Source organism: Barbatula barbatula (assembly GCF_947034865.1).
Source record: "Barbatula barbatula genome assembly, chromosome: 22".
NCBI lineage: Eukaryota > Metazoa > Chordata > Actinopteri > Cypriniformes > Nemacheilidae > Barbatula > Barbatula barbatula.
In genome coordinates, this window is record NC_136785.1 from 17,400,809 (window position 1) to 17,428,236 (window position 27,428).

The 27,428-nt window shown below is 41.2% G+C and overlaps 1 protein-coding gene across 2 annotated transcripts in view; it reads right to left on the reverse strand.

Moving 5' to 3' along the window:
* Positions 1-16,929: 16,929 nt before the first annotated feature.
* gabrg2 (gamma-aminobutyric acid type A receptor subunit gamma2) overlaps positions 16,930-27,428 on the reverse strand; it is a 49,570-nt gene continuing 39,071 nt past the window's right edge. The window contains exons 8-10 of one of the 2 annotated variants that reach the window (XM_079486863.1): positions 23,726-23,931; positions 21,659-21,682; positions 16,930-19,989 (exon numbers count right to left, since the gene is read on the reverse strand). In XM_079486863.1, the coding sequence (XP_079342989.1) occupies positions 19,708-19,989; positions 21,659-21,682; positions 23,726-23,931 (512 nt within the window). In that variant the 3' untranslated portion in view covers positions 16,930-19,707. The remainder of the gene's footprint in view (positions 19,990-21,658; positions 21,683-23,725; positions 23,932-27,428) is intronic. The other variant, XM_079486864.1, reaches the window with a different exon arrangement.

Below are 27,428 nucleotides of genomic sequence, written 5' to 3' on the forward strand. Positions count from 1 at the left end.
AGTCCTGTTTAAGTGTAGTTAGTTTTAGTCCTGTCTTGTTATGTTACCCCCACGCGGGTCTTTGTTTTATTATTTATTAAAACGCGGGTCTTTGTTTTATTATTTATTAAATATGTTAACCCCTTAACTGCTGTTTGCACCTGGGTCCTCTGTCCTTGTCTCACCACGAGAATCATGACAGAATGAACCAGCCATAATCGGACCCAGCAGACAGAGGGATCGTTGTGGCAGCAGTAGAGGCTGCCGAGGGTTCCCCTCCAGGGTTAGAGGCTGCCGGACTTTCTTCCAGGGCCAAGAACGCTGGACTCCCTTCCTGAGTCAGGGCCGCCGGACTCCCTTCCAGGGTTGAGACTGCCGGATTCCTGCTCAGGGCCGAGGCCGTCGGATTGCCTTCCAGGGTTGAGACTGCCGGTCTTCCCTCCAGGGTTGAAGCTGCCGGAATCCTGTTGCCCGCAACCAATCCCCAGCCAGGCATTCCAGGTAGGTGTAGCTGGGCATTCCAGGTCGGTGCAGCTGGGCATCCCAGGTCGGTGCAGCCGGGCATTTCCGCCTGGTGGAGCAGGGCATTCCGGCCAGGCATTTCCGCCCGGTGCATGCGCCCATTCCAGCCCAGTGTATGCGGCCATTCTAGCCCAGTGCATCATGTCTGTGTCGGCTATCCAGTTTGTGTCTGCCGGCTATCCAGTTTGTGTCTGCCGGAGCTACCCAGTCCGTGTCTGCCCATGTTTGGACTTCCCTTTGGACTCTTGTGTGCCCCTTACCTTGGACTCTTGTGCTTGCTTGTTTTGATTTTTTCTATCATGTTGATTTGGTTTTGTCATTGTCTGTCTTGTCTTGTTTGTGCCTTGAGGAGCATCAGGTTGCTGCTCCTTAAGGAGAGGCTTCTGTCATGATTCTGCTGCATCATGTCATGTTTCTCTTAGTATAGTGGCAGGATCATGACAGAACCTCATGTTTAATGTGGAGAGAGGCAATTTTTGTTGTAATTGAAAATTGTCTTCCATACGCTCTCTCCAGGTCTCGTCTCTGTTCCCATCCTCTCGTAATTGATTAATGCCCTACACCTGTTTCCCTCTTGATTTGTTCCCTTACTTAATGCCCTTGTGTCTTCTGTCTTGTGCTGGTTCATTATGGTTTGTGTGGTGAGTTCATGTGTCCTGTTAGGTTAGTTATTTGTAGTTCATGTTTAAGGTTTATTGTTCATGTTTAAGGTTTATTGTAGTCCTGTTTAAGTGTAGTTAGTTTTAGTCCTGTCTTGTTATGTTACCCCCACGTTGGTCTTTGTTTTATTATTTATTAAATATGTTAACCGCTGTTTGCACCTGGGTCCTCTGTCCTTATCTCACCACGAGAATCATGACAGGAAACTAAAGATAGACAAGACAATCACAAGTACCTACAAACAATTCAACGGCACAACTGAAATCATTACGAAAAACTGAACAGAAATTTGTGACAAAAAAAATGTGTTTCGCAGAGAACACAATCCACCATAAAATTATATTTGAAGTTCATTACACTTATCTGACCTTAAATTATACAATTAAATGATTCGTATCTGCCTGTTTTTGCGTCTAAACCTGATGCCAAACGATGTGAAAGGTCTGTTTTCCTTTCCCTTTGAACAGCTGAGGTCTGTGAGCTACTGAATGCATCCAGTCTTTAAAACAGATTCTTGTCTACTTTTTTCCTGTGATGGCCTTTTCGTTTGCTTTATACTGCTTACAAAAATAGCCTCAAATTTACACATTTGGCAGACGCTTTTTATCCAAAGCTACTTGCATTGCATTATGTTGTTATAATTGCTTCCAATGTTTCCTCATCTGTAAGTCGCTTTGGATAAAAGCGTCTGCTAAATGACTAAATGTAAATTATGCAATAAATTTGAGTCTTAGTATGGGCAATCCCTGGGCTCAAACCCATTACATCAGCTTTGCTAGCACCATTATTTAACTACTGAGCTATAGGAAAGCTTGTATACAATTGCTTATCAGAATTGCATATCAGAACAATGCATACCAGAAAATAGTAGATCCATCTCTTCTGAAAAATGTGTAAAGATTAAATTCATTCTTATTTGTACACACTCACGGTTTACATCAACTGGTTTACTATTTCCGTGGGGATAGTCCATTAGCATAATTATTTTTATACTGTACAAACTGTATAATGTATCCCCTAAACCTAAAGATCATAGAAACCATTTCGCATTTTTAGATTTATAAAAAAGTATTGTTCTGTATGATTTATAAGCGTTTATTCCCATTAGTCCCCACAGTGACACGAGTCCCCATGTGTTGGTATGCGTTCAGGTTTAGGTCCCCACTGGGATATAAAAAAACACACACACACAGAAAGCTGGCTCACATCTTGAGAAAACATCAAACATCACTAATTATATTTATTTGATTTACTTTATATTAAATCAAACAGCACAAATTGTATTTATTTTATCTACTTTATATTAAAAAGTATTAATAGTCTTTTTAATTACAGTGATGACAAAAATGCAACAATATTTGAAAGTTGCAATATAATTATATCTAGTGCTGTGCCACCTTCAATGCTTTAGACAACACTGTTTGAGCATTTTCTCAAAGATAAATAATACTTTAAAAGCACATAAAATATTTTTTGTACACATTTGTTTATATTGAAAACATATATAATAAACATGGTGAAATAATAAAATGTATTTAGAAATCTAATGAGAGTCTAAACAAATGATTTCGGTTGGTGAAACTGGCATCATTCTGTAGCTTGATTCACTCAGCTCATCCGGATTGTGTACCGTGCTTCTGATCTTTAAAGAACATCATTATAGTAACTGCTAAGTTTTAAGATAAACGGTTTCAATATCAGGATATAAGGATCCGCACATTGTCTGTACTGCACACCGTCTGGCGTGCTTGGGCATGCATGGATTTCTCATTTACCTCATAAGAAATTTAAAAATAACGGATGGTAGTGTTTTGTTTTAGCGTGGTCATTTGACAAAAATAACTTTGTCTAGTTTAAAAAGAAAAACCAGGGGACCCCCGTACATTATATTAGACCATATGGGAGTTCCCTTCATGACCATCCCAATCAATCCCCCCGCAATTTGAAGACTGCTTACAAACTTTTGTTAGCTGGGAGGTGTGATTACAGAGAAAATTTAAAATGTGCAGTGCTGGGGTACACCAGGCTTGGGAAACACTGAGCTAGATCAAAACTTTTATGACTGCACTTAGGAAGTATGACTGCGACTGTGGATAACGGTTGATGTAAATAATGATAATGTTTCTAGCACAGAACAGTCGCTTTACTTCTAAATCACAAAACTTATGTAGATTAAAGATTATGAGGGCACATGCATTAAAATTAACTGCACGGATAAATAATTGATAAAAAAAACATTGCAATATTCGGTTAAAAAAGCATTGACATTTGGATTCCATGGTGACATTACTGTTTATTTAAATTTTTAATAGGATTAATTGTATACATTTATTTAGTCCTCTGTGTTGTTGACTATATATATAAACATATGTAGTGTAAAAAAATATATAGTTTAGTAGCAGTTAAAGACTGGGAATCTATAAGATACATACTTGAACGGGATTTACATTTCTATTTGCCTACGAATCCGTAAACAACAACATGGGCTAAAGAAGGACAAAGTATAAAAACTCCAGAGACTGTCTGCAGGGTTTGGGTTAAGTCTATAAATATTCCATGATGAAAAATCACTGCATCTGATCTTAGCTGTGAATAATTGAAAGTTCTTTTCTCCTGCATAGCCAACAGTGTATGAGCCGTACCATAATCATAGCACGGCCGTATTTTTATATCTCAAAGGAGTGTCTCTTCATCAAGCAAGAGGTTTAAGCAAATGCCTGCATAATCTTAGGTGTCTAAAATCCACAACTGGGATATTAAAAAGATGACATATGTAATCTTTTTCCTACAAGATATTATGAATAGATATCAACATGTACAGTCCTGTACTAAATAACTGGTAGTAGGGTTGGGTAACATTTGGAATCTACATTTATTGAAAATAAAATTTTCAGTGGAATCAGTGCGACGAATCAAATGAACTTTAAACATGGTGGCAATTAACTTAAATAAACAAATAACCTTAAATGGCAAGTTCTACACAGAAACACTTTGAGTCAATGCAGCATGCTTATTCGTTTAAAGGGGAACTCCGCCGAGAAATGAAAATTCTGCCATGAATTACTCATCTCAAATCGTTCGACAAGCCTAGGACATCTGTTTGTGGATCTGTGGATGCAAGTCAGAAAGCCCTTTCTTAATTTGCATGCGCTTGTGAAGATGAACGGATGTTCTATGTGTAACGGGTCCCGGCCAGGGGTCCGCTAGCAGATGTATATATATTGTTAGTCCTGAACAATTGGAAAAATGACAGAGTTAGAAAGTGATGCAGGACAACTGTTGCTCTTCTTCCATTTAACCGGAATATGAGCTTATTTTCCACTGCGCTTCGCTAGGGTCCCAGTGTGACGCGGCTAAAAGGTACTGCCACCTTGTGTCCATTCTGTGTAACAGCATGTAATAACGCACTTTGTGTATTCTCTCAATGGTATGTAAATTGAGATAAAAGGAAAGAAAACTTAACATAATAATTCTACAAAACCTATTTTTGAGAGTGTCACATCCACCCCGACGAACAAAAATGGCTCCCGACCTTTCCCATGAAAACAAAACTAAAACTCCTACTCTGTTTTCTTGTTTTAGTAACCTTGTGTAGTGACGGGCATGTATTATGTGTTAGGCATGTACATATGTGGTGTATAAACAGTAGGTAAAACGAACTGGCTATGCATATGTGGCATGAAAGGTAGGGGAGGTGAGGTAGACTGTAAGGCAAAGGACTCGACATCAGTTTGTACAGAGGGTTGGCCCAGTGACTCATAAGTGAATATCGGTCTAGGTCTTTTCTCTCTAACTGACCTCCTGACCTCTCCTTGTGTCTCTTTTCCAGGCCAAGGCATAGTAGAGGGAGAACTAGGTATTTCCTCTTGAACTTGCTCGCGTGTCCATTTGTCTCATCACCTTCAAGCTGAGGCAAGTATCCTCGCGTTGTTCACTTGCGTCTTCCACTACTTCCACGTCCCTGTATTCTGCATTTGGTTCATCCTCTTCAGACTGTGGTAGGTAAGCATTATCCGATGGGTCGCTTGTCCGTGATCCCTTTCCCAGTACGTCTATTCCTCTATTCTCTGACTGCTGTTCTTCTACTTCGGGAAGGTGTATCTCTCGCTCCTTGGGTATGTGTCCATCGGTACAGGTAGTGTACTTGAACAGTCTTTACGAATCACTGTCAGTTTCAGTGGAGTCTGATCAGGTGCTTTTGCGGGAGACAACTTCGAATTTGGACTCTGCTCTCTCCTTGAGATCATTGATCTGTTTTGTCCAGCTTGATCTTTTTCCATCCAGACTACAGGTGTTCTCAGCCAATAGCCTCCTGTCCACTCATCCTCATCATCAGTGTCTGATATTCCATTCTTTTCATCCATTCCAACGTTCACCCTCTGTGGCATCTGCTTTTGCCTCTGACGGGGAGTTACAACAGGCTCAGCTGGTTGTGCTGGGTTCTCGACAGGCAAGTCATTAACTAACAGCAGCAAATTTCTGTGCATGGTTCTGTTTCTTGCATTCGGATCTCCCTCAGGATGAATGACATACACCGGATTGTCTGAGATTTGCTCCTTCACCACATAGATCCTCTTCTCCCAGTATGAGCGTAGCTTACCAGGTCCACCTCGTTCACCCATGTTTCGGACGAGTACACGATCTCCTGGTTTGAGGACCACGCCCCTCGCCTTTTGATCATAGTAGGACTTGTTCTTTGCACTTGATGACAGGCTGGATTTGTTTGCAATCTTGTATGCTTCCGTCATCCTTTTTGACCATTTATCCGCATATCCCTTGTGTGTCACCGATTCAGTGTTTTCCATTAATCCAAACAAAAGATCCACAGGCAGACGGGGATGTTGTCCATACAGCAGGTAATGAGGAGAGTATCCTGTCGACTCGTGGCGTGTGCAGTCGTATGCACATATCATGTATCACTCTGTCTGTCAGTGTCCGTAACATTTGCAGCAGTGTACAGTTGAACCGCTCAGCAGGGTTACACTGTGGGTGGTATGGAGTTGGTCATGAGTGTCCGACCCCAGACAGCCGTCCAAGGGTGCGAAACAAATTGTTCTCGAACTCACGTCCTTGATCATGGTGGAGATTTGCTAGTGCTGTGACGATTTGGATAACCCAGACGAGGTATATAGTCGTTGTATATCCGCTCAGCTGCAGTTTGTCCTGATTTGTTTTTGGTGGGATAAGCCTGGGCAAATCTGGTAAAGTGGTCTATTACGACCAGAATGTACTCATAGCCTCCTTTGCTTTTCTCCAGATGTAAGTAGTCTATGCAGACCAAAGCAGAAGTCAGGCCACCCATTGGCACGCACATGTGTGGTGGGTTTCTTTTGTTTTATGCAACTGCATTTTCTTGTGACATACTCCTCTATGCATCTCTTCATGTGTGGCCAATAGAAACGTTCTCTGGCGAGATGGAGCACACGTTCTGTGCCAACGTGTCCCATGTTGTCATGGAGATGTTTAAGGGCAACTGACCGGCACTTGATGGGTAGGACTAACTGTTTTCTCTCTTGTGTTTTGCGGTACAAGACTCCATTCTCCAAATGTAGTTGACTCCATTCATGAAGGAGCTTGCGAGTGAGCCCATTCACTGACCTTCTGGCCTCGTCAGTATGAAAATCCTTTGTCTCATTATTTCCCCTATTCCAGGGTCCTCTCGTTGGGCATTTGCCAGCTCTTCATGGCTTATTTTTTCGGGTAAGAGTGGATGAGGCTGTGGTATCAAACAAGCAGAGGAGGTGTAAAGTGCAGCAATCCATGCTACATCTTTCTTCTGGGCTGCTCTACCCCCTTCCCAAGTCGCATGCAGCACATCCTGAGACAGTTCCTCCGTGCATGTCGCCACATAGTTGTCAATATCGAGTGGGATGCGTGAGAGTGTATCGGCGTCTATGTTGTTTTTCCAGGTCTGTATTTAATGTTGAAGTGGAACTCTGACAATTATCCAACCCAGTGATGTCCAACTGCATTGAGTTTCGCAGGTGCTCATGACATAAGTAAGTGGGTTGTTATCAGTGTAGATGGTGAAATGTGGAGCATAGAAGAGAAAGTCTCCAAATTTTTTCGCACACTGCCCACTTTAGAGCAAGGAACTCGAGTTTTCAGCTGTGAAGTCGATAGTTTCTTTCAGCAGGTGTCAGAGTTCGTGATCCATATCCAATGACTCGCATTTTTCCGCCCTGTCGCTGATAGAGGATTGCACCGAGCCCTTTCTCCGATGCATCCGTGTGTAGGACGAATGGCTCCTCAAAGTTGGGATATGCAAGGACTGGGGGGTTGGTCAGCATACTGACAAGCCTTTCCAAGGTGCTTTGGTGGTCAGCCTTCCATTTGATGGGTTTTTGGATGGGAGTTGTGGACCCTTGGACTTGCAGTGGCGTGGAAGGGGTTGGGGCATGGCGGACTTAACATGGAGCAGTTCATACAATGGCTTTGCTATTTTGGCTAAGTCCTGTATGTAGGAACGATAGTAACTCAGGAAGCCGAGCACACGTCGGAGATCACCAACCATTTGGGGTGTTTTGGTTTTTAAAGCCATCACCGCCTCAAGGTCTTTAGGGTCAATTCTAACTCCCTCAGCCGATACCAAGCGTCCAACATAGCGAACCTCCTTCTGGAACATTTCGCACTTCTCTGCTCGTAGCTTTACTCCATGATGCTGCAGCGCTCTGAGAACTTTGCGAATCACCTCCACATGGTCACTGAAAGATCTGGAGTAGCAAAGTAGGTCATCCAGGTACGGGATGCAGTACTCATCTCTAAGAGAGCCTAACATCTCCTCCATGCTCCTTTGGAAAGCCGCAGGTGCATTAGAAAGTCCAAATGGAATCCTTAACCATTCGTAAAGCCCCCAGGGAGTGATGAAGGCAGTGAGATGGCGTGAGCTTTTCCCTGGTCCAGTATACTGAACATTGAATATCCTCCTAGCGTGTCTATCAAATCCCGTATTCGTGGCAGCGGATGCCTGTCGGGCACGGTCTTTGATTCAGAAGGCGATAGTCTATGCAAAGATGAAGAGTGCCGTCCTTCTTTCATACACATACAACTGGGGCAGAATAGGCAGACTTAGATTTCACTATCCAACCCTTTACAAGAAGATCTTGAATGTAATCTTTTACTTATTTAAACAGTGGTTTGGGGATGGATGTGTATGTTCTCTGCACAGGGATATCGTCATTGAGATTGATCACCATCTGTAGGTTTGGGATACAGCCAAGGTCGTTTCCGTCTCTTGCAAAGGCATTTGACTCCTCGTGAAGCATCTTTCTAGCAGCCTCTTGCTGTTCTTCCTCCAGATGGTCGAGGTTTACCGGCGGGTTCCACAGAGCTGGATCCGAGTTGCTGACCTGAGTGGTGGTGACCTGACTGACAGTAGTTGCAGACTGTGATATGTCCAGGATATCTTCCTCCACAACATTTTCAACACGCTGTAGGATCCATAGCGCTGTTTTACGTGGTATTGTTATGTCATGATTGGTGTTATTACCAATTGGAATGGTGACATAGGGCTTTGTTGGGTTCTGGATTTCAAACAATCCTGGCCCTGTATCCCACTGTCAAGACGGTAGGCTGTCTTCATCCATCTCGAACAACACTAATTGAGTGGAGGCATCCATATTTGACGAAACCTGACACTTCACCCACAACACTTGACCAGCTGGGAGCATGATATCCTTGGCACCGGTTCTTAAGCGTCCCTGCTGCATTAGTGGCTTTGCTGTCTGAATAAGGTTGACAAGAGCTTCAGCTGTTTCTTTGGGGACAGATATGGCGTTGCTAAGCAGGTTAGTGAGTATTGGCACTAGCCTCTCTGGTTTGCCACAAATGAGTACTTCCAATACGTTAAAGCCCATTAATGGTTTATCCATGGGGTAGCTGCTTGTGAGGAATGGAACACTAATGGACAGGTTGGGGTCCAAATTCCCTGGCAAGTTTACTGAAATGGCTACCCACCCATCATATGGAATGATACTGCCATTTGCTGCAATTACTTTCAGCTCCTCCTCTCCTAAGTACTCAGAGACTGATTGAATACTGAGGTCAGGTAGATACTCTTCTTTCCAGGCACGACTGACTATACTGACTTGTGACCCAGAGTCGAGCAAAGAAGTGACAGCTAAACCATTTAGATAGCTCTGAACCAGGGCCTTTTTGCCAATCAGACCAGCAACTGCTCTAGCTTTAGCTACACGTGGTGACTGGGGAGGGTGCTGAGCTATTTGGTTACAGTGACTTAATGTGCTTGTCGTTACTGGGATCGAGGGTGAAGAACAGTGCAACTTGTCATTACCCACCTCACTTTCTGGTTGGGACTTGCTTCTCGACTCGGCCACTAGATGTCCCCCTCCAGTGCCCGATTGAAGTTTCCCTGCTTCCTTGGTCGTTTTAGACAGCCCGCTGCAGGGTGTCCTTCTTCCCCACACGTGAAACAGTGTTTACAGTCTTGTTTGTCTCGTTCCACGCAGCTTGGACAACCATAAGGTTTCCCCCATTTTGTTTGTGTCCTATTCTGATTATACTGACGCCCATGATGAGTCGATTGTTGTTGGTTTTGCTTTTGCATGGCTTCAACCAGCTAAGTGAGTTCCTCTACTTTGGTCGTGAGGTCTTTCAGAGGATCTGGCTTTGTTTGAGTTAGCTTAGACGCAGCACCCTCTGACTTTGTGTTCGTTGTCTTCACTACCTCCGACCCGAGCTGTGTGCTGTGTACATTGGTTACGGTTTGTCGGCGTGAAGGACCAAGTCTTTTCAATCTCTCACTTTCCTCACTAGTGATTTTCATAACATGACGTAGAATCATATCGTCAGTGACCTCTCTGTTCGCCAACAACGTTTTGAGTTCTCTCCGTACGTCGGTGTGCTTGTGCCCAAAGCCTTGGTACACTGTATGTAGGAAAACATCTTGCACTGTAGCTGTAGTGTACTTGATGTCAGTATCTGCTAATCTTGATGTCGATAGAACACGTTGTTTTAGACCGATCACACAATAAAGAAACTGTTGTGGTGTCTCGTTCCTGTCTTGTTTTGTGCACATCAACTCGAAATAACTCTGTGCTGTTTTTTTCTCTTAGGTGAGTTTGAAGAAACCCTTTGAGTTCAACCACTGTCATTTCATCTTTGTTTATCAACATTTCTTTGAATATGCCTGGTTTCATAATTCTCAGCACACCACGAACAATCTCTGAATCCGGGAATCCTTCTTTGATTCCATCATCAATTTGTCTACAGACATTATTGTAGTCAATGTCTGAAGATTGATCACCGATCTGTCCGCCTTGCACTTTGAACTCTCTCCGAGGCAGGTAGCTGAGATCCCTTAAGGACACCATTTCCCCACGCGCCGACTGTGAGACAAGTTCACTCTGCGGTTTTCTGTCTGGCTGTTGAAGAAGACCTGAGGATTGGGTTAACTGTGGCGGTACAGCATGTGTTGGTAAGCACTGCATGAGTTTCTTGCTAACCTCTTCATAGCTAGCTAGCACTTTAAGCAAATCAGTGTTAGTCGTGTCAGGTGTACTTAACATTGGTTCTCCTATTGGGCCTGAAGCTAGTTCAGCAATATCAGAAGGTGACACAGCACTAGCTACATTGAATGTGTGGTGGCTCTGTTTGTTAGTGCCTGTGGTATTCTCAGAGGCTGTTTGGGTAACAACTGAACCTTCAATAAAATCAACACAGTCATCACTCTTATCCCTACCCTGTTCAGTATGTAACTCAGAATCACCATTTACATTTGACATTGACACATCATCACGACATTTCACCACATCGTCAATCGTGTCTTTCAACATCAACAACTGAACCATTCCTTCGTCCTCCGTGTCAAGTAACTGCTTACTGTACATGAACGAGTTGATGTGATCGTAACATCCTTCCTGGTCCCCTACTTCAAGCTCTGACTGGTCCTCGCCCGACACTGGCTCCACCACTCTGGCGACCTGAAGAAGCTCTCCAGCTGACAGGGTGAGAAGGCTTTTCCTAATGTCCCACACTAGGCTCTTCCTCCCACCACTCGACACGATGGCTCCTCGTCTCCCTCACGGCTGGCAATACAGTTTGGCGATGATGCAGTCAGCTCCAGTTCGTAGACCTCCACTCGTTCGCAGTCCCACGGCTGGACAGGGTTAATCACTGGTCAGTATCCCAGACGAGCCCCCAAGAATCTGTAACGGGTCCCAGCCAGGGGTGGAAAAATGACAGAGTTAGAAAGTGATGCAGGACAACTGTTGCTCTTCTTCCATTTAACCGGAATATGAGCTTATTTTCCACTGCGCTTCGCTAAGGGTCCCAGTGTGACGCGGCTGAAAGGTACTGCCACCTTGTGTCCATTCTGTGTAATAGCATGTAATAACGCACTTTGTGTATTCTCTCAATGGTATGTAAATTGTGATAAAAGGAAAGAAAACTTAACATAATAATTCTACAAAACCTATTTTTGAGAGTGTCACATATGCTTGTGGAACGACTTGAGGGTAAGCAAAAAGAATTGTCAACTTTAAGCAGAGTTTCCCTTTATTAATAACACTCAAATAAATCAAAAGGGACAATATGGAATATACCGTACCTAATTTAGCAAAGGAGGAAAATGTGCCTCAACGCGTGGTTCAACACTCATTTGTAAGTACATTACACATTTATAAATGAAATGAAGTGTGGAAGGAGGCCTGCTGGGGGTTGTCATGTGGTATATTGTGTGGACTATTTCAGGAATGTTAGCCAGTGTTCAGAAAAAGATCATCCTACACATTGCTCTGATTTAGTGTCATACGATGCTAAAGGCTCTGAGCTCAGTCAATCTGTGTAAACAGATGTTAATGGTTAATTATTGTTGGGATACAGCCTAATTACCCCAGTCAGCAGATTGCGAATAATGCACGGTATTATTAAAGCGCTCAAAGACGTGCACCATCCATTCTGCAGTGCCTTAGCCCCAACGGCCAGTGCGTCAGCATTATGAAACATGCACAGAGCAATAATATTCCAATGTATTTGCATATCCTGTATGCATAATATAATACATGCATAGTGTGGTGAAAGTTTTAGTTAACATTTATATTACATAAAACATAAAAAAAAATGCTTATTCATTTCAAAGTTATGAATAAATCAAGGTTTTGAGCTAGAGATGGCATGGACATTACCTGATACATCCAGGTCTCCTCATACTTTAGATTCCATTATATATTTAGTATAGTGATATTTGACAAATTTGAGTTTGTTTTCCATTTCATCACTCTGTAAGTCACTATGCTTTTCATGTTTTGTGGGAAGTTTGAGTTAGTTAGACTTTGGAAATGTACCTGTCACAAACTTCCACAGGGCATAGCAGAGAAAGCTTTCATCTAAAATTGGCTTGTAGAAATTGCAATTAAATGCAAGTTCAGCAACCCCAAGCCCTAAAGAGGTGGAACATTTGTAAGTAGGCCAACCTTATATTCTCAGAACTGTACTATTCTACATTACAACCCTGTCTGCAAGGAAGTTTTTTCCTAATAAAGTTTCCCCCAATTTGGCAAAAGTATGCGTCTCATGCTGGATTTGTGTTGCTAACCCGATGTAGCCACTTAAATGAGTGGCAGAATGTATTAAAACAGCTTTAGAATATATTTTTCATTTGAATAATGCTCCTGTGCCAGACAAATGGAACTTTTGCTGGGTATGACTGCCATTTTTTTAAAACAAGCATTGACCTTTTCAGATAAAAAGCTACCTTTACTGAAACGTTATGTAATTCCCAAGGAGATTGTCTGTAATATCATTCAGAGCAGCTGCTACCCGACGCCAGGGATGAGGCAGTGCCAGAAAATGGGCTGGAGCCAACATGCTGTTCTGAAACTCATCAAACAGACTCCAGCTCACCTCACATCAGTGTCAAAAACATTGACATTAAACTGATAGAACAGCAATGAATATAAGGCCTCTGTAATAGCAGCAACAGAAGGCGCTATTTGAACTGCAATGTCAAGAGATTAAGACGCTGACACAAACACAATCTCTTGGTGAAAATGATTTGTAATCACTGACTCATACAAGGTCATAAAATAAAATATATTTTTTTCAGCAGGCAGAGATGCCGGAATTCAAACCACTTAATATCCCAAACATCCAGCTGAACCAAGCCTTCTGTTCTATTGGGTTTTGTAAAAATGATACGCTATGATACGGTACGATACGCTATGACGATTATAGTCTAACATTAGGGCAAACAGCTATGTTGGTTCAGTAAAATACGTCAACAGTTCTTTTCTTAGCTTACAGTGTTCTTAAAGAAGCAATTTAAAGAAAATGAGTCTGAACACTCTGAGTTCTCTGTGTGAAGAGAGATCACAAATAGCAGGGTCTCTTCCTTATGCTCTTCTAATATATCTAGCCAAGTATTTGAAGGCACCATCTGTTCCAAGGGCATAGTTTGCCACCGTCCATAGTGATCTAACATAATTGAAATTAAAGTGGACGGGTCGTCTGTCCTTACTTATGAACATGCGACACGACAGAGTTTGATTTTCGCACAAGCTGTCTGTGCTGTTACTGGATCTAATCAAAGAGTATAATGAAAATGTTATCGTGTTGCTTTGAATTAAGTGTTTCCCAAATGCAAAAATGGCAATACTTTGTCCTACCTATCAGATTTATTTCCTCTGACAAGTGTAAATGCTGTAAAAATAATAATTTCTTTGCCTATTGGAGATTCATAATCAGCTTGACATAATAACATTTGGGTCAGGGCTACATGCTTGTCCAATGGTGTCACTTTAAGGCTGTTTCTCAACTAATGATAATTGTTTTGGAAATTATTGTTTTTGTACCAGGAAAAACATTTTCATGCTCAAGTCCAAGGTGGTACAGCATAAAGAGACCATCGGCAAACCATTGTAAAACTGTAAAGACCAAAAGGATCACCATCACTTAGCACAGGGTCACAGATGCTGTGGAGAGAGAGAGAGGACCAGGTAACAAACTGCTTTATTGCTGATCCATATGGGTCACTAAGCAGCACTTAAGCCAAAATAAGCTGACCATTGTCTCCATGACAACTACTGTCCATACACAGTCCCAGGGAGTGCCAATGCGAAATTATGACATTTGAAAGACCTGAAACGGCCTAAAACAACATCACTGTTCAAATGTACTGTGTGATAGCATCATAAAAACATCTTTATGTTGTCTGTCGCACTCTGCACTATCCACACTTTTGGCTTTGGATTTTGTAGGCTACCACATCAGCTCTTAAAGGGATAGATCACCGTAAATTATTTTTCCTTTCAGACCTGTAAAAATGAAGTTGGTCTAATGAAAAAAAACCAACAACGTTTGAAAGAATGTTTGTAACTAAAGAGGGGTGCGTTTTCCGGATGTCATATTTCGATGGTTAACCACCATAGTATGACACATCGTTGAAGAACCTAACTATCACGGCTGTTTCCTGAAAACATGGTAACTTTGTTGTTCATCTGTTGTTTGAACAACTTTGATTTCCCAATATAGCGGAGAAGTAAAGTCCACTAGTTAATTTGTTCTGATCCATTTAATGTTATGTCATTGCTCTAAATAACGTACATTGCATCTATTTTGTTCTCTGTTGTTTCCACCTACGTCAATCCCGATTCACTGGGGTCCCATAGTGTAGTTAGCCCTACGTGCATGCTCACTTTTAAACAGATACAAATACTCTTGACAAACTAAAAGACTCTCAAGTAAATTTGTATATTTAGAAAGATGGATATATAATGCACACTTCTATATATTTAGAATGGCGGATAAGAAAGAACTGCCTCTGGCTTGCTTATTTTGCTCAAGAGAATGATGTATGTAGGTCTACAGTACATGTCAAAATAACAAGGAACTATGTTTCTAACCACAGCTCAAGAACTGTAGTTCCAACAATGCAACAATACAAAACAATGGTGTTTGCGATTGATGGTTGGAACAATGGTTTCGGGAAGACACATTAAGACACATTTCAGTTAGGAAATAAATCCAAACACTTTGTAAATGCAATCTTTTATTGAAAAAATCCACAGCTCTGTGCATTTCCTTTATGAAAAGGATTTTCAGTACATATATGCAAATCCTAACATTAAATCATCAGTGTCCGTTCTGTACACTACTCAATAAATATATAGACATGGCGAAAAGCTAACAATATATTTTGAATCCTTTTGTTTTGCAGCTTGACAGCATTGTCATAAAAGCATGGCAAATGATTTTGTTTCACAGACTAGTAATAAAATATGTAGAAATAGATTTTTACATGTGCTCTTCACAAATGTTGAATGAAAACACTTCAGGTCGGAAAGATTTACCATTTATACACAAATGACCATATTTGTGCAGTCAAAAGTTGGCTCCAGGGGATGCTAATAGCTTTTGATATCTGCAATATGATTTTATTCATAAGATTTTGTGCAAAACCTGACTGCAGAGTCAAGCAATTAAAATTCAATCGTTCTACTCTGTATATTAGTGTGTGAATGAAAGTGAATGCTCAGCAGTTTGTAATGAAGCTCACACATTTTTTTCAGGGTTAGGAAGTTAACAATGTAGATATATTGTATGTAGTGTGACCAATAAATACGATGCCAACAATGTCTGAAATCAACAGACAACATTTCCATAAACACATATACAGTAACATAGGCTACGCAAACCTAATTTTCAAAAATAGCCCAAACACTTTTGTGGTGTTGTTTATATTTAGTGGGTATGTTACTATTAAATAAATAAATAAATTAACACAGTCATCTAACTTTACCATCAAGCGCTAGGCTTGCAGACACTGAGACTATATTTGGCCTGAACTACAATCTGGATTTGTCAACATTCTTTAATTTCATGGTGAATTTCGACTCTCCTTGTTACAATAACCTTTTGCAGAACTGTAACAAGTTCTCTCATTTCACTGAATTATTCAATAACTTACTTCCATTTTGCAATTTTACTGTTTTGTGTAAAAAAGTATTTATTCATTAATGTAAATCTGTGTAAAGGTACAATACTGTATCCCAGTGTCAACAAGTTTGACGGGCTCATTAAAACACAATGGTAAACAATAAGAATTTGTGTCAGTCTTTGCAAACATTTAACGTAGAGCCAGTAAATACTGCATCAGAATTACAATAAAAACTTTTTATTTAGATAAGGGGGATAAAGAGAAAAATTTATAACATAACCAATGTCACATTTTCACAAATGAATTTGTGAACTTTTAATTAAAGTATAAGACACTTGGGGCCTTCAAAATAAAAAAGAGTGAATTGGTCTAAGAATTCAATAAATATAAACTGATGTATTTGTTGCATCAAAGAGTGCAGAGCAGTACTCTACTCTCAGCTAATCTTGTCTCATTGTTCCAAGGTTACCAGAGCAGGCAGGACGCAGTTCATACCCAGACCTGACAAAAGCTGAGATAAGAGATGGATAAAGAATGACGCGGCGACTTGACACGCATCTTCACTAAAAAATTGCAGCTGCTATTAGATTATTGATGATAATCTTAAAACTAATCTAATTTATTTTGATTTTACCTCGTTGTGCAAGCACTGTAGAGCTTGTGTAGAGGCTGGAGGCTTTTGCCAGTGGGGAACTGGAATCCCCTGGTTAAGCCTGGTTTCCCTCTGAGGTTTTTTTCTTTCTCCAATGGAGTTTCTGGGTTTTTCGCTTCCGTTTGTATGTGTGTCTGTGTGTGTTATATGGAGTGTTTTGTGTGTGGGTGTCTTAATCTGTGTGTCTGTGTCTGTTTTCTGTGTTTTTACCTTTTTTGTGTTTACTTGAATAACCTTATATGTTTTGGTTATAGTCAATATGTTTTCTTGTACAGCTGCTTTGTAACAATGGAAATTGTAAAAGCGCTATATAATAAAGTTGACTTGAATTGAATACTGTGCATTATAAACTGTGAAAGTTATGTTGCATATACATTACACCCGAATTCAATGAAAATGTTTTAAATTGAGTTGTTAGTTCTAGTATGAGTATGCTTCATTTTCTACAATCTAGATATATACAACGATTGAATATAATTTGCTTAACAGTTTGGCACAAAATTATGTCTTCATTCACACTGTTCCTTTACCAGCCAAAGTGAGAAATAAAATCAGTACAAAACACCAAACTACACCTACCATGTCGTTCAATAATGAATAGTATCTTTAAAACATGACATTTCTTGGTGATATGTTTGAAGTCTGTTTATTTGTGAGAAAGCCTGACTTGAAGAAGAATAACTGTAGGAGAAACAAATTGAGCTGCGCTCGAAATATATGCGCATGATGATTAGAACTGTGATATGAGTCTGTGGGTGGCTCATTACCAGCAAATGGCGGAACGATGGTGGTGTTGATATTTCTGAGGTGAAAATTTTCAAGAGACTCTAATGACATCTCGATTTAACATGAGTATAAACTAATCAAAAATTAACCATGCTCACGCATATGATGCAAACAAACCAACGTGCATGCATATCGACAAAATGCAAAACCATACTGCACTGTATGATAGTTTGCTCAGCTGGAAGGTTAATGCATAATGTTTAGAAATAAGACTATGTAGTCATATTATGCTATAGGTTATACAAGAAACAATTAATTTCTTTTTGTAACCAAACCATTACCTCGTCCAGGTTGTTGTGTAAAACTATAAACTATAAAAAATGAATAGAAAAAATAATTAAATGAAACTAAATGAACACCTGCTTGTATCCTAATATTTATATTCAAAGTGCAGTATTTTGCAGAGGTCTTTTGTTTTTGTTTAGTTTCATTTGTTTGGGTATTTGTTGTATTTGTCTTTCTGCAGTAATGCTCAAGCATTGGTGCACAACATCTCCATTCTCAAAAGCCTAGTTAACAACCTGAAATTAGATTTCTGATGATTCTTTAAAAGAGAAAGTAGTTTGTGCTTGCATTTGTTACAATTTATTCATGATTGTTTGTAATCAGTTTGATTCACGTGTACTGTATGTACGCAGCAATGCTAATGTTGTAAATATAATACCAAATACATGCATGGATGTACTTCACATGAACTTCTTCTATATATTCTACCACTGAAATAATTTTTTCTCATCTGATTTTCATTCAATGGATAAGGCAAAGTTAATAATTGCAAATAAATAAATAAAAAAAAACAAATAAAGCTACAGTAACTGTGATGCATGCTTTCGGAAAACCCAAAATGATGGTCTCACACATATTTTTGGAGGAAACCGTACCCTCAGAATTCATTTGGACCAGTTTTAACTTGGTAGCCCTACTTGATATGTGTTAAAGTTAGAATCAGAATATTGACAAAGCAACTGCACAAAAGATTTATGTATTTTTTTATGTTGTCCAGTAAAACATCTAAACATCCTAAAATACATTTACTCAAGAGGCAAAACTGTGTATAATCTTACAACTAATCAGACTATAAAAATTGCCAATCTGCATTACAAATAAAAATAAATGTTACACAGTATGCCTCTGAAGTTTATATACAGTGTATATACTGTATTTGTAGATGTACGATAATATTACTGAACACACTTGCAAAAATATTGATTATGATTATGTTCTTGAGCTGTGTTATAACATGAGGCTGGTTATTCATTATTCTGTGGGTGTATATACAGCAAACCTATCGAAGTATGGAAAAGGGTCTCACACGAATAACTAAAGTCCAGAATGCGGAAACAATCCTTGAGTATTTTTACATGTAACAACATTGTTGTCCATCTATAAATGACAGTTATCTATAAATGGTTTTAAATGACAAAATGTAGATTGAACTGTTCAAGTTGAGTTTTCCTGAACATTTTTTTTAATTTGATCAACTGATGACAATAGAAGACTTTAAATATTTGCTTATTATTGGCCTGAAAGGTGCATGCAGTATGATGTATATCACTCCATTGTACAGTATTCAACTATTTACAACGTTTGTACAGATGACACACATGAAAAACCGCAGGTTTTTTAAATGGTGTAGAAAATTCAAACACTTAAATTTTTACATTTGATCATTAGAATGCAAAAATAATACTAGGGCTAGTACTATTTTTTTTATGTGATGGATTCAGTTAATCCCATATACTGTAGGCCTGACAGTCAATGTGTTTGGATACAGTTTCCCAAATTCTCAATTTGTTTGTGCATTTCTCGCTTTTTGGGGACTAATGGAACACGTAGGCATGCAGTACCTCCAATATTCTGCTCTTGCCCCATCCTGGTTCTGGATATTCCAGGTGTGATCTCACAAATGCAGTTTCCCGTTCTCTGCCCCATAGTTTTGTTTTTCTTTTCTTTGCTACAACTTTTGCTTTGTGCACAAGATATATTCTCTAGAAAAAATGTAAACATAGACGAACCAACTTACAACTCTCAAATTACGTAAACACGCACAAAAAATTAAGACACAACCACATGAAAAAACAATGAACACGAACAACTAAAAGAAAAAAAACACAAAGCAACTTAAACGTTTTGGGTCGGTTCACATTTTCCAAGAAATGCTCTTGCTGGAATCATGTAAAATAAAAGGGCAGCCTAACAAATTTTAGAGGGTGTTTTAAAGATAGAGATAGGAAACCCAGTAAACTAGGTTGAATAGACCAAATGCGGTAGGGAAAAATATGCGAGCATAAGAGTCTATCTTAGAGACACGGATGTGCAAGCGACCGTGCCGCCACGCTCCTGAGCGACAGTCCTCAAAGCAGCAGAAGAAGCTGGCGCAATCCTTCCCATCCAGACACTCGTACCCATACTCTTCATCTCGCTCCTGCATGTGGGTGGCGTTGTTCATCTGGATGGCGGTGGCCGAGCGCGGGCGGATGTCTACAGTGGGGGCCTGCTTTAAAAAGAAAAAAAAACACCATCAGCCAGGGTCACAATGGGCACATAGGAAATTAGAACATAGTGTATTATTTGGACGGATCTGCATAGATAGGTAATTGCAGAAAATATTTTAAGTGAAATTTATATAAAAATGTACAGTATACTGTAACAGCAATGTGATGCAAATTATATCATTGGGCAAATCATAATAAAGCGACTGGCTTTTCTTTCATTTTTTCTTACTCAGTTTCCCAAAGGAGCTTATGCTAGTGCTGGGCAACCCATTGAACTTACCACACGCTTTTCCTAACACTTATAATATTTGCTTTCTTTTGATTAAAAATTGCACATGCTAATTTACATGCGAACACGCAAATTTATAAGAAGACAAAATGCAAAATAAAAATAGGTTGGCTTAAAAAGGTACAGTCCTTCTCCTACAGGCAAAAGAAGACTAAACATATTGATGCCTTTTCCAATAAAAAGCTAGAATGAAAACTTTCCATCTCCCAAAACCCACCTACTTCTCACTTCTTCTATAAAAAAATTTTGGATCCCTGAGCAAATACATATATTGCATCTCCCTGAAAAGAGTTGTTTACTCCATACACTTAAATATACTTAAAACCAACTGGAACCAAAAAAACACAGCCCTCTCATACTTTCTTTTTTTTATTTGAGCATTACCACATTTCTGGAGTCATATCAAATTTGCCCAGCACTAGTACATTAAGAGTGCTTCAAATCCCTTTGAAAAGCGAAGCATAACCAGCTGTGGATGCTGGCCGCTTGGGGTGCACATTATGTGGCATTTAGGACGGAGCCACCTGGGTTTTTTTGAAAACGGGTCATGTGACTCACTTCTCAAAGGGTTACATAGAAGCACAGGAGCACAAATAGCCTGCCACGTGGAAGGAAACAAGTACACTGGCATTTGCAGCTTTAACCAGATGAAATACGACAACCTTTAAGGAGGAAACACCTGCCCGATAACATTCCATCTCTTTGTTTAGTGTAAAATTATATGTTATAATATGTTAATCTATTATATTTTATTTTATTATTATTTCAGTTTTTTGCAAAACATGATCTTTGATTTTGTTGACTTTTTGTCAGTTTTCATCCTCTCAGTACTAAATGTCCACATCCAAAACAGTAGAGAACAATGGACTAGCATACTAATGAAACGCTGACACCCCAAAGAGTTTAACTAACTTCTGATCCTCAGCTGAAGCTAAATTTAGACCTGTGACCGCATGCACAATGACTTTTAACTATTATTATGGCTTAATCTGCCAAATCCATCAGACCTGTGTTCTCTAATTGGGCATATGTTAATGTGGTTGTCTATTTCAGTCAGTTAAGGCTCTGCTGACTATTTCTGTCAGGTTTAAAGCCCCATAAACAAACACGCAGGGAGGGCATAAAGCGGACACTTTTTAAATTACAGTACAAGAATTATGCAACTTTTTTCAGCAAGCGCTGTCATCTTTTTTCATTTGATTAAAATAAAATAAAGAGTCTGTGCGACGGTATAGAGCAAATGTGCCCAACTTCCTTTAAAAGCACAGAAAGTTCAGGACTAATGTTAGTGCAGTTAATCTGGAGGCCAGACATGAGCAGTGCGCTTGCGCAGAATGCAGCAGAAACATGCATGATTAGTGAACTTTACACAAGCAATATACCTTGGAGGAAAAGAGCCGGAGGAGCTTTTGTCCACACAGGAAACAAAAAAATATGAGAAATTAAAAGAAGAATACAAACAAACGAAGACAAATAAGGGGACAATTTCATCAACTGAAAACAGATGGATACAATATAATGTCAAAAAGGAGTCTGAAAGTGGAGAGAGAACAAATTATTTATACCTCACACGTGTACTTTATGTACACACAGAGAATGGACAATGCACAAGGGAAAACACATATCTGTGAAGGGCTAACACAAAAAGACTATGAAATAACCTTTTTAAATCAACATTAAATTTGTGGCATTTTAAAGTTGCGATCCATATTCCATGCAACTGCCAGTCTACTGCAAGACTACTTTTCTAAATCAATCACTTTGAAGTGGAAAAAAACAAGCCACACCTTTATGTTCTCATTCTGTATAATGTTTCACTCGCAAATATGTCACAATACAAAGGCCATAACCACTTCCAGTTCACCTGTACCTTAACCATTCGTATAACAGAGATTTTTATGGATGCATGAAGTAATCACATTGGCCAACTATAGACACATCTTACACAGCATTGGTTTTACACACAGAAATTTTTAAATTATGTTTAATTCTGAACATTGGGTTTCATTCACGAAGCATGCGTACGCTTCACGAACAAATTATGATTCGCATAAACTTTCGTTCTAAAATGTATTATAACTTTAAAAAAAATGCAGGAATGGCTGAAAGCACACGTACGCCAGTCTTTAATTTGTGAAAGATTTCATCATATACAGTGAAAAATATATCTTACTATAGCTGGAGCTGCGAGGTTTTTCTCAAAAGAAAGTTTTGTGTACCGTGTGTCTCTATAAAAGGTGTTTTATTGTGTATGAACAGATTTTAGGAATTGCGCACTCGGAATTACTCAAAGATCTGTCGAGAGTGCATTTGTATATAATAATCTACGCAATTATTAGTGAATGAGACCCATTGTTTTAAAACCTGTTTCTGCTACACTAGTGCTATTTTTATTAGTTTGTTATCTAATAAAATGCCATTATTTTATTTATAAGCGTGACTTAACGTATACATTCTGGGCGACTGCCTGTATGCACAAAGAATTTAACCACGCAGTCTCAGATGTAAGACTTTGAACATGGCTCATTTAATCAAAATGAAGGTTTATTTCAATTCCTTTACGGATTAATTTACTCCATTTCTTCACTGAAAATAGACAGACCTTGTACAAAAAGTACAAAGCAGACCTTCACATATTCATGTGTAGCAGGCAGTCACTACCAAACAATACAATAAAACCTTAATCATTACATCTACAGAGCAAAATTAATATTCCTAAACTCTGTAGATCTAAATACTTCTCCTTCTCCTTTGTCATATGAAGAGTCTTTCTTCTGAGCACAGCTTTGACAGAGTGCCAAACTACTCATTAATCTCCATGCCATTCCAAACTCAAAAATCAAATAAAGCATTTCTGGCACCACTTTAATCATCCGAAACTGGAACGACTCAATTTTTTGCAGGTACGAGCACCATGCTGAGATGAAAATCTAAGGTCCCACTTCAAACCTGATGCTGAAATGATTCACATGGCATTCTGTCGATCAGAGATACTCCAAACTGCTCACACATGTGGAAGAAATGATTCAGACAGAAAAGCACAATTACGTCTGCTCTAGCTTTGTTCCAAAACCTGTTTACTACCCACGTAAACAGCTGCCTTCTGAAGCATCATGAAATCTCATAAGTGACTGATTTACATGAGGAGCAACTCCCAAGAATTTACAAGAATAGCACCCCCGTCAAAAGAATATTGCATAATGCTTAAAGACCATTTCTGGTACTTACTGTATGTACTGTACTATTCTACACGACTCCTAGCGTAGTCTATAGTCTTCATTAAGAAAAGTTTGCCCACTTATAAATGTAAAGGGATTTGGTATATGAATATTATGGTTAATTAAAATGATGAGCAAGATGATTGTAACATAGGTGGTAAATACATTAAATATAGTAATAATATAGCTGTACTGTAGGTTTTGTGGAAATGGTTTTAGAAGTGTACTCACAGGATTTTTCCTCTTCTTGTCTTTGTTTTTGCTGGGTTTGCGGTTGCTTACAAAGTAGTGGAGCGTTCCATATTCAATCAGAGCGGCAAAAACAAAAATGAAACATACTGATACAAAGAGGTCCATAGCCGTGACGTAGGACACTTTGGGTAAGGACTTCCTAGCAATGGTACTCAGTGTTGTCATGGTAAGCACGGTTGTGATTCCTGAAGAAAGACAGTTGAAAAAATGCATTATGATTTTCACCAATTGCTGACCATGAAAATAGAAGTAAACCAAATGCAACAAAGATCTGTAATATTGATCTTTTACTATTTCAAGATATCGGTTTGAAGTTTTAATCTCCACTCAACAACATGGATTAAGTTTGCTCTCCATTAAAATTAAACCACTTATTTGAGGTACAATATATTTACAATGCAGTCAGTATAATAACGTGTAGTCATTGAAGTAAATAGTGGAATCATTATTATAAATATAGTTTTTAAATGCGTGTTTCAAAATTAGTTTATATTTTCGACAGAAAATTGCATTATCGGTTTGGGCTAAAAGAAAAAAAGGGACAGGCGAGTATTCTGAACCACTTTGGAGACTATTGACCGGATGCTGATTCACTATGGACGAAAGTACATTTTTCATGTTTTATACGATACTGTAGCGTGTTTCTGTAAAGCTGCGTTGCACTGTAGCTATGCACATTGTGAAATTGTGAATGTATTATATTTCATACTCTATATTCTGTATTGTAAAGCATCTATGCATAATGGTGTTTATGCACACAGCCGCAGAAAAGAATTAACAGACCATTCAAAATTGTAATTTCAAATCAGCATCTCTAGATGTATTGTGGCCATTTCAGTCCAGTGTCTGTTCAGCAACGCAAAAGACTGACAGCATGACAAGGCACATGAAAACTGTGGAAAAATCCAGGTTATCACATAAAACAATATTATAAGTACATGTAGAAATATTACTGTTGTATTGCTTAAAAGTGAATATACACTTATATTCTTTGCGTTATTTGAGGTCTGCAAAAATACAGAGCATCTTTTCTGTTGGTTTGACCCATTTCTCCTGTTTTTGAAAACGTTGTGAGAGACTGACTGGGTTTGATCTTGAGAACCTACCTTCTCCGAGATAATTAATTATAAAACGCCAATGGGCTTGGCGAATGGCATGCGCACGCCAGTCTCCGCCCCGTGCATACGGGTATAAAGGAAGATGGCGGCGGTCATTCACTCACCCTTTGTACTGAGGAACCTGAGAGGGCACTCCCGTTCACTGCAGTGATTCGGTGCAGCGTTGTGGCATGAAGTCACAACGTCTCGTTCCCTCCATCAGGGAACGGAGGTTACAGACGTAACCGAGACGTTCCCCTTCAGTCGGTCTCTCGACGTTGTGAGAGACTAACTGGGGATCAATCTTAAACGCCACAGCGCTTGCACCGATATCACGACCTCTAGCGGAGCGGCCCTGACTGGGCTAGCGAGTCACAAGAGTGCTACCGCGAGACATAATCTTCCAGTCATATAGTATTGGTCATACTGAGAAGCCTCTACTGACGGCCTCACGGACAGTGGCGTACGCCTCTAGTAGTGAGGAGCTGTCCGGAGCCGAACACTGGGGAAACACTGCTCTCCTCTTAGAAGAGTGTGTTACGGAGGCCACATCCTACCCGGAGGGGAGGTTACACCTGCGGGTCAGCACTGATCCGATCAGGCAACTCCGCGGGTTCTCCTCCCGGGGAGAACACCAGGACAAATTGGCGCCACTATAAGCGTATAACCGCCTAGAGGCGGGGCTCTAGCCTGTAAGACAGTCTCCCGGACCGCTAACGGGCAAGCCCTCGTCCCGTCCAGGGGCCAGGCATGGAGGTTCCAGAGGCCTGCGTTGGGGTGCCACAACGTGCCCTTCCCCTGCAACTGAAGGTCCTTCGTCAGGGGAATGGGCTAGGGGGGGCAGTCGTCAGATCTACCAGATCCGAGAGCCAGGTCTGGTTGGGGCAGTATGGCGCCACTCACCAGAACCTGATGCCCCTTTTCCCTGACCTTGCACAGGACCTGTGCAAGGAGGCTCACTGGGGGGGAAGGCGTACTTCCGCTTGTCCCGCGGCCAGCTGTGTGCTAGGGCATCCGTGCCGAGGGGACCCTCGGTCTGGGAATACCATAGCGGGCAATGGGTGGAGTCCGGGGAGGCAACAGGTCCACCTGTGCCTGCCGAACCGCTTCCCACATGAGCCGGGCTGCACGGGGATGGAGTCGCCACTCTCCGCGGGGAGTACACTGTCGAGAGAGCGCATCGGCTGTCTGCTTCAGGTTGCCCGGAAGAAACGTGGCCCGCAGGGATTTCACCTGCTGACTCCAAAGGAGGAGGCGTCGGGCGAGTTGTGATAACTGCGGTGAGCGTAGGCTGCCTTGCGATTGATGTACGCCACGGCAGTCGAGCTGTCCACCCGGACTAGCACGTGTTTGTCCTGCATGAGGGGCTGGAGCCTCTTCAGTGCCAGAAGGACTGCCAGCAGCTAGGCAGTTGATATGCCAACGCAGTCGGGGACCCGTCCACCGACCCGATACTGCGTGCCCACTTGCACACCGCACCCCACCCTTGCAGGGAGGCGTCTGCTGTTACCACGGCAAGCCTCGAAACCTGTCCGAGCGGAACCCCCGCTCGGAGAAAGGTCAAGTCTGACCAGGGTAAGAGAGTGCGAAGGCACTGAGGCGTTACCGTAATCCGCCTGGTGCCGGCGTGCCACGCCGTCCAGGGAACCGACTCTGTAGCCAGTGCTGAAGCGGCCGCATGTGCATCAACCCGAGAGGGATTACCCCCGTCGAGGACACCATGTGCCCCAGGAGCCTCTGAAAATCATTCAGCGGCGTCAAGGGATTCTGACTGATCAACCTCAGACAGCGCAGCAGTGACTGTGCACGCTCGTTGGTGAGAGGTGCTGACATACGGACAGAGTCTAGTTCCATACCGAGGTAAGAGGTGCTCTGCGCGGGGGAGAGCTTGCTCTTCTCCTGGTTGACCCGGAGGCCTAGACGGTCTAGGTGCCGAAGCACAAGTTCCCTGTGCGTGCACAACACATCTCGCGAGTGTGCCAAGACAAGCCAGTCGTCGAGATAGTTTAGCACTCGCACGCCTTGCTCCCTGACAGGAGCTAAGGCAGCCTCCACTAGTGGAAAAAACCCGTGGAGACAGGGCCAGACCGAATGGCAGGACCCTGAACTGATTCGCCCTTCCCTCGAACGCGAACCGTAGGAACGGCCGGTGTCGGGGGAGAATAGAGACGTGAAAGTACGCGTCCTTCAGGTCGATTGCCACGAACCAATCCTGGTGACGTACCAAGCCCAGGATGCATCTCTGCGTCAGCATTCTGAACGGCAGCCTGTGCAGGTGCTTGTTCAGGCGACGCAGATCCAAAATGGGCGCAGCCCCCCGCCCTTTTTGGGCACGATGAAGTACGGGCTGTAAAACCCGGACGACATCTCGGTTATAGGGACGGGTTCGACCGCACCCTTCGCCAGAAGGGCGGCGACCTCCTGCCGAAGCATGGAAGCATTCTCTCCTCGCACCGAGGTGTACAGAATGCCCCGAAACTTGGGGGGGCACCTGGCGAATTGGATCGAGTAACCGAGACGGACTGTCCTCTCTATCCAGTGTGACGGGCTGGTGCGCTACCAAGCGCCCAAGAACCGCGACAACG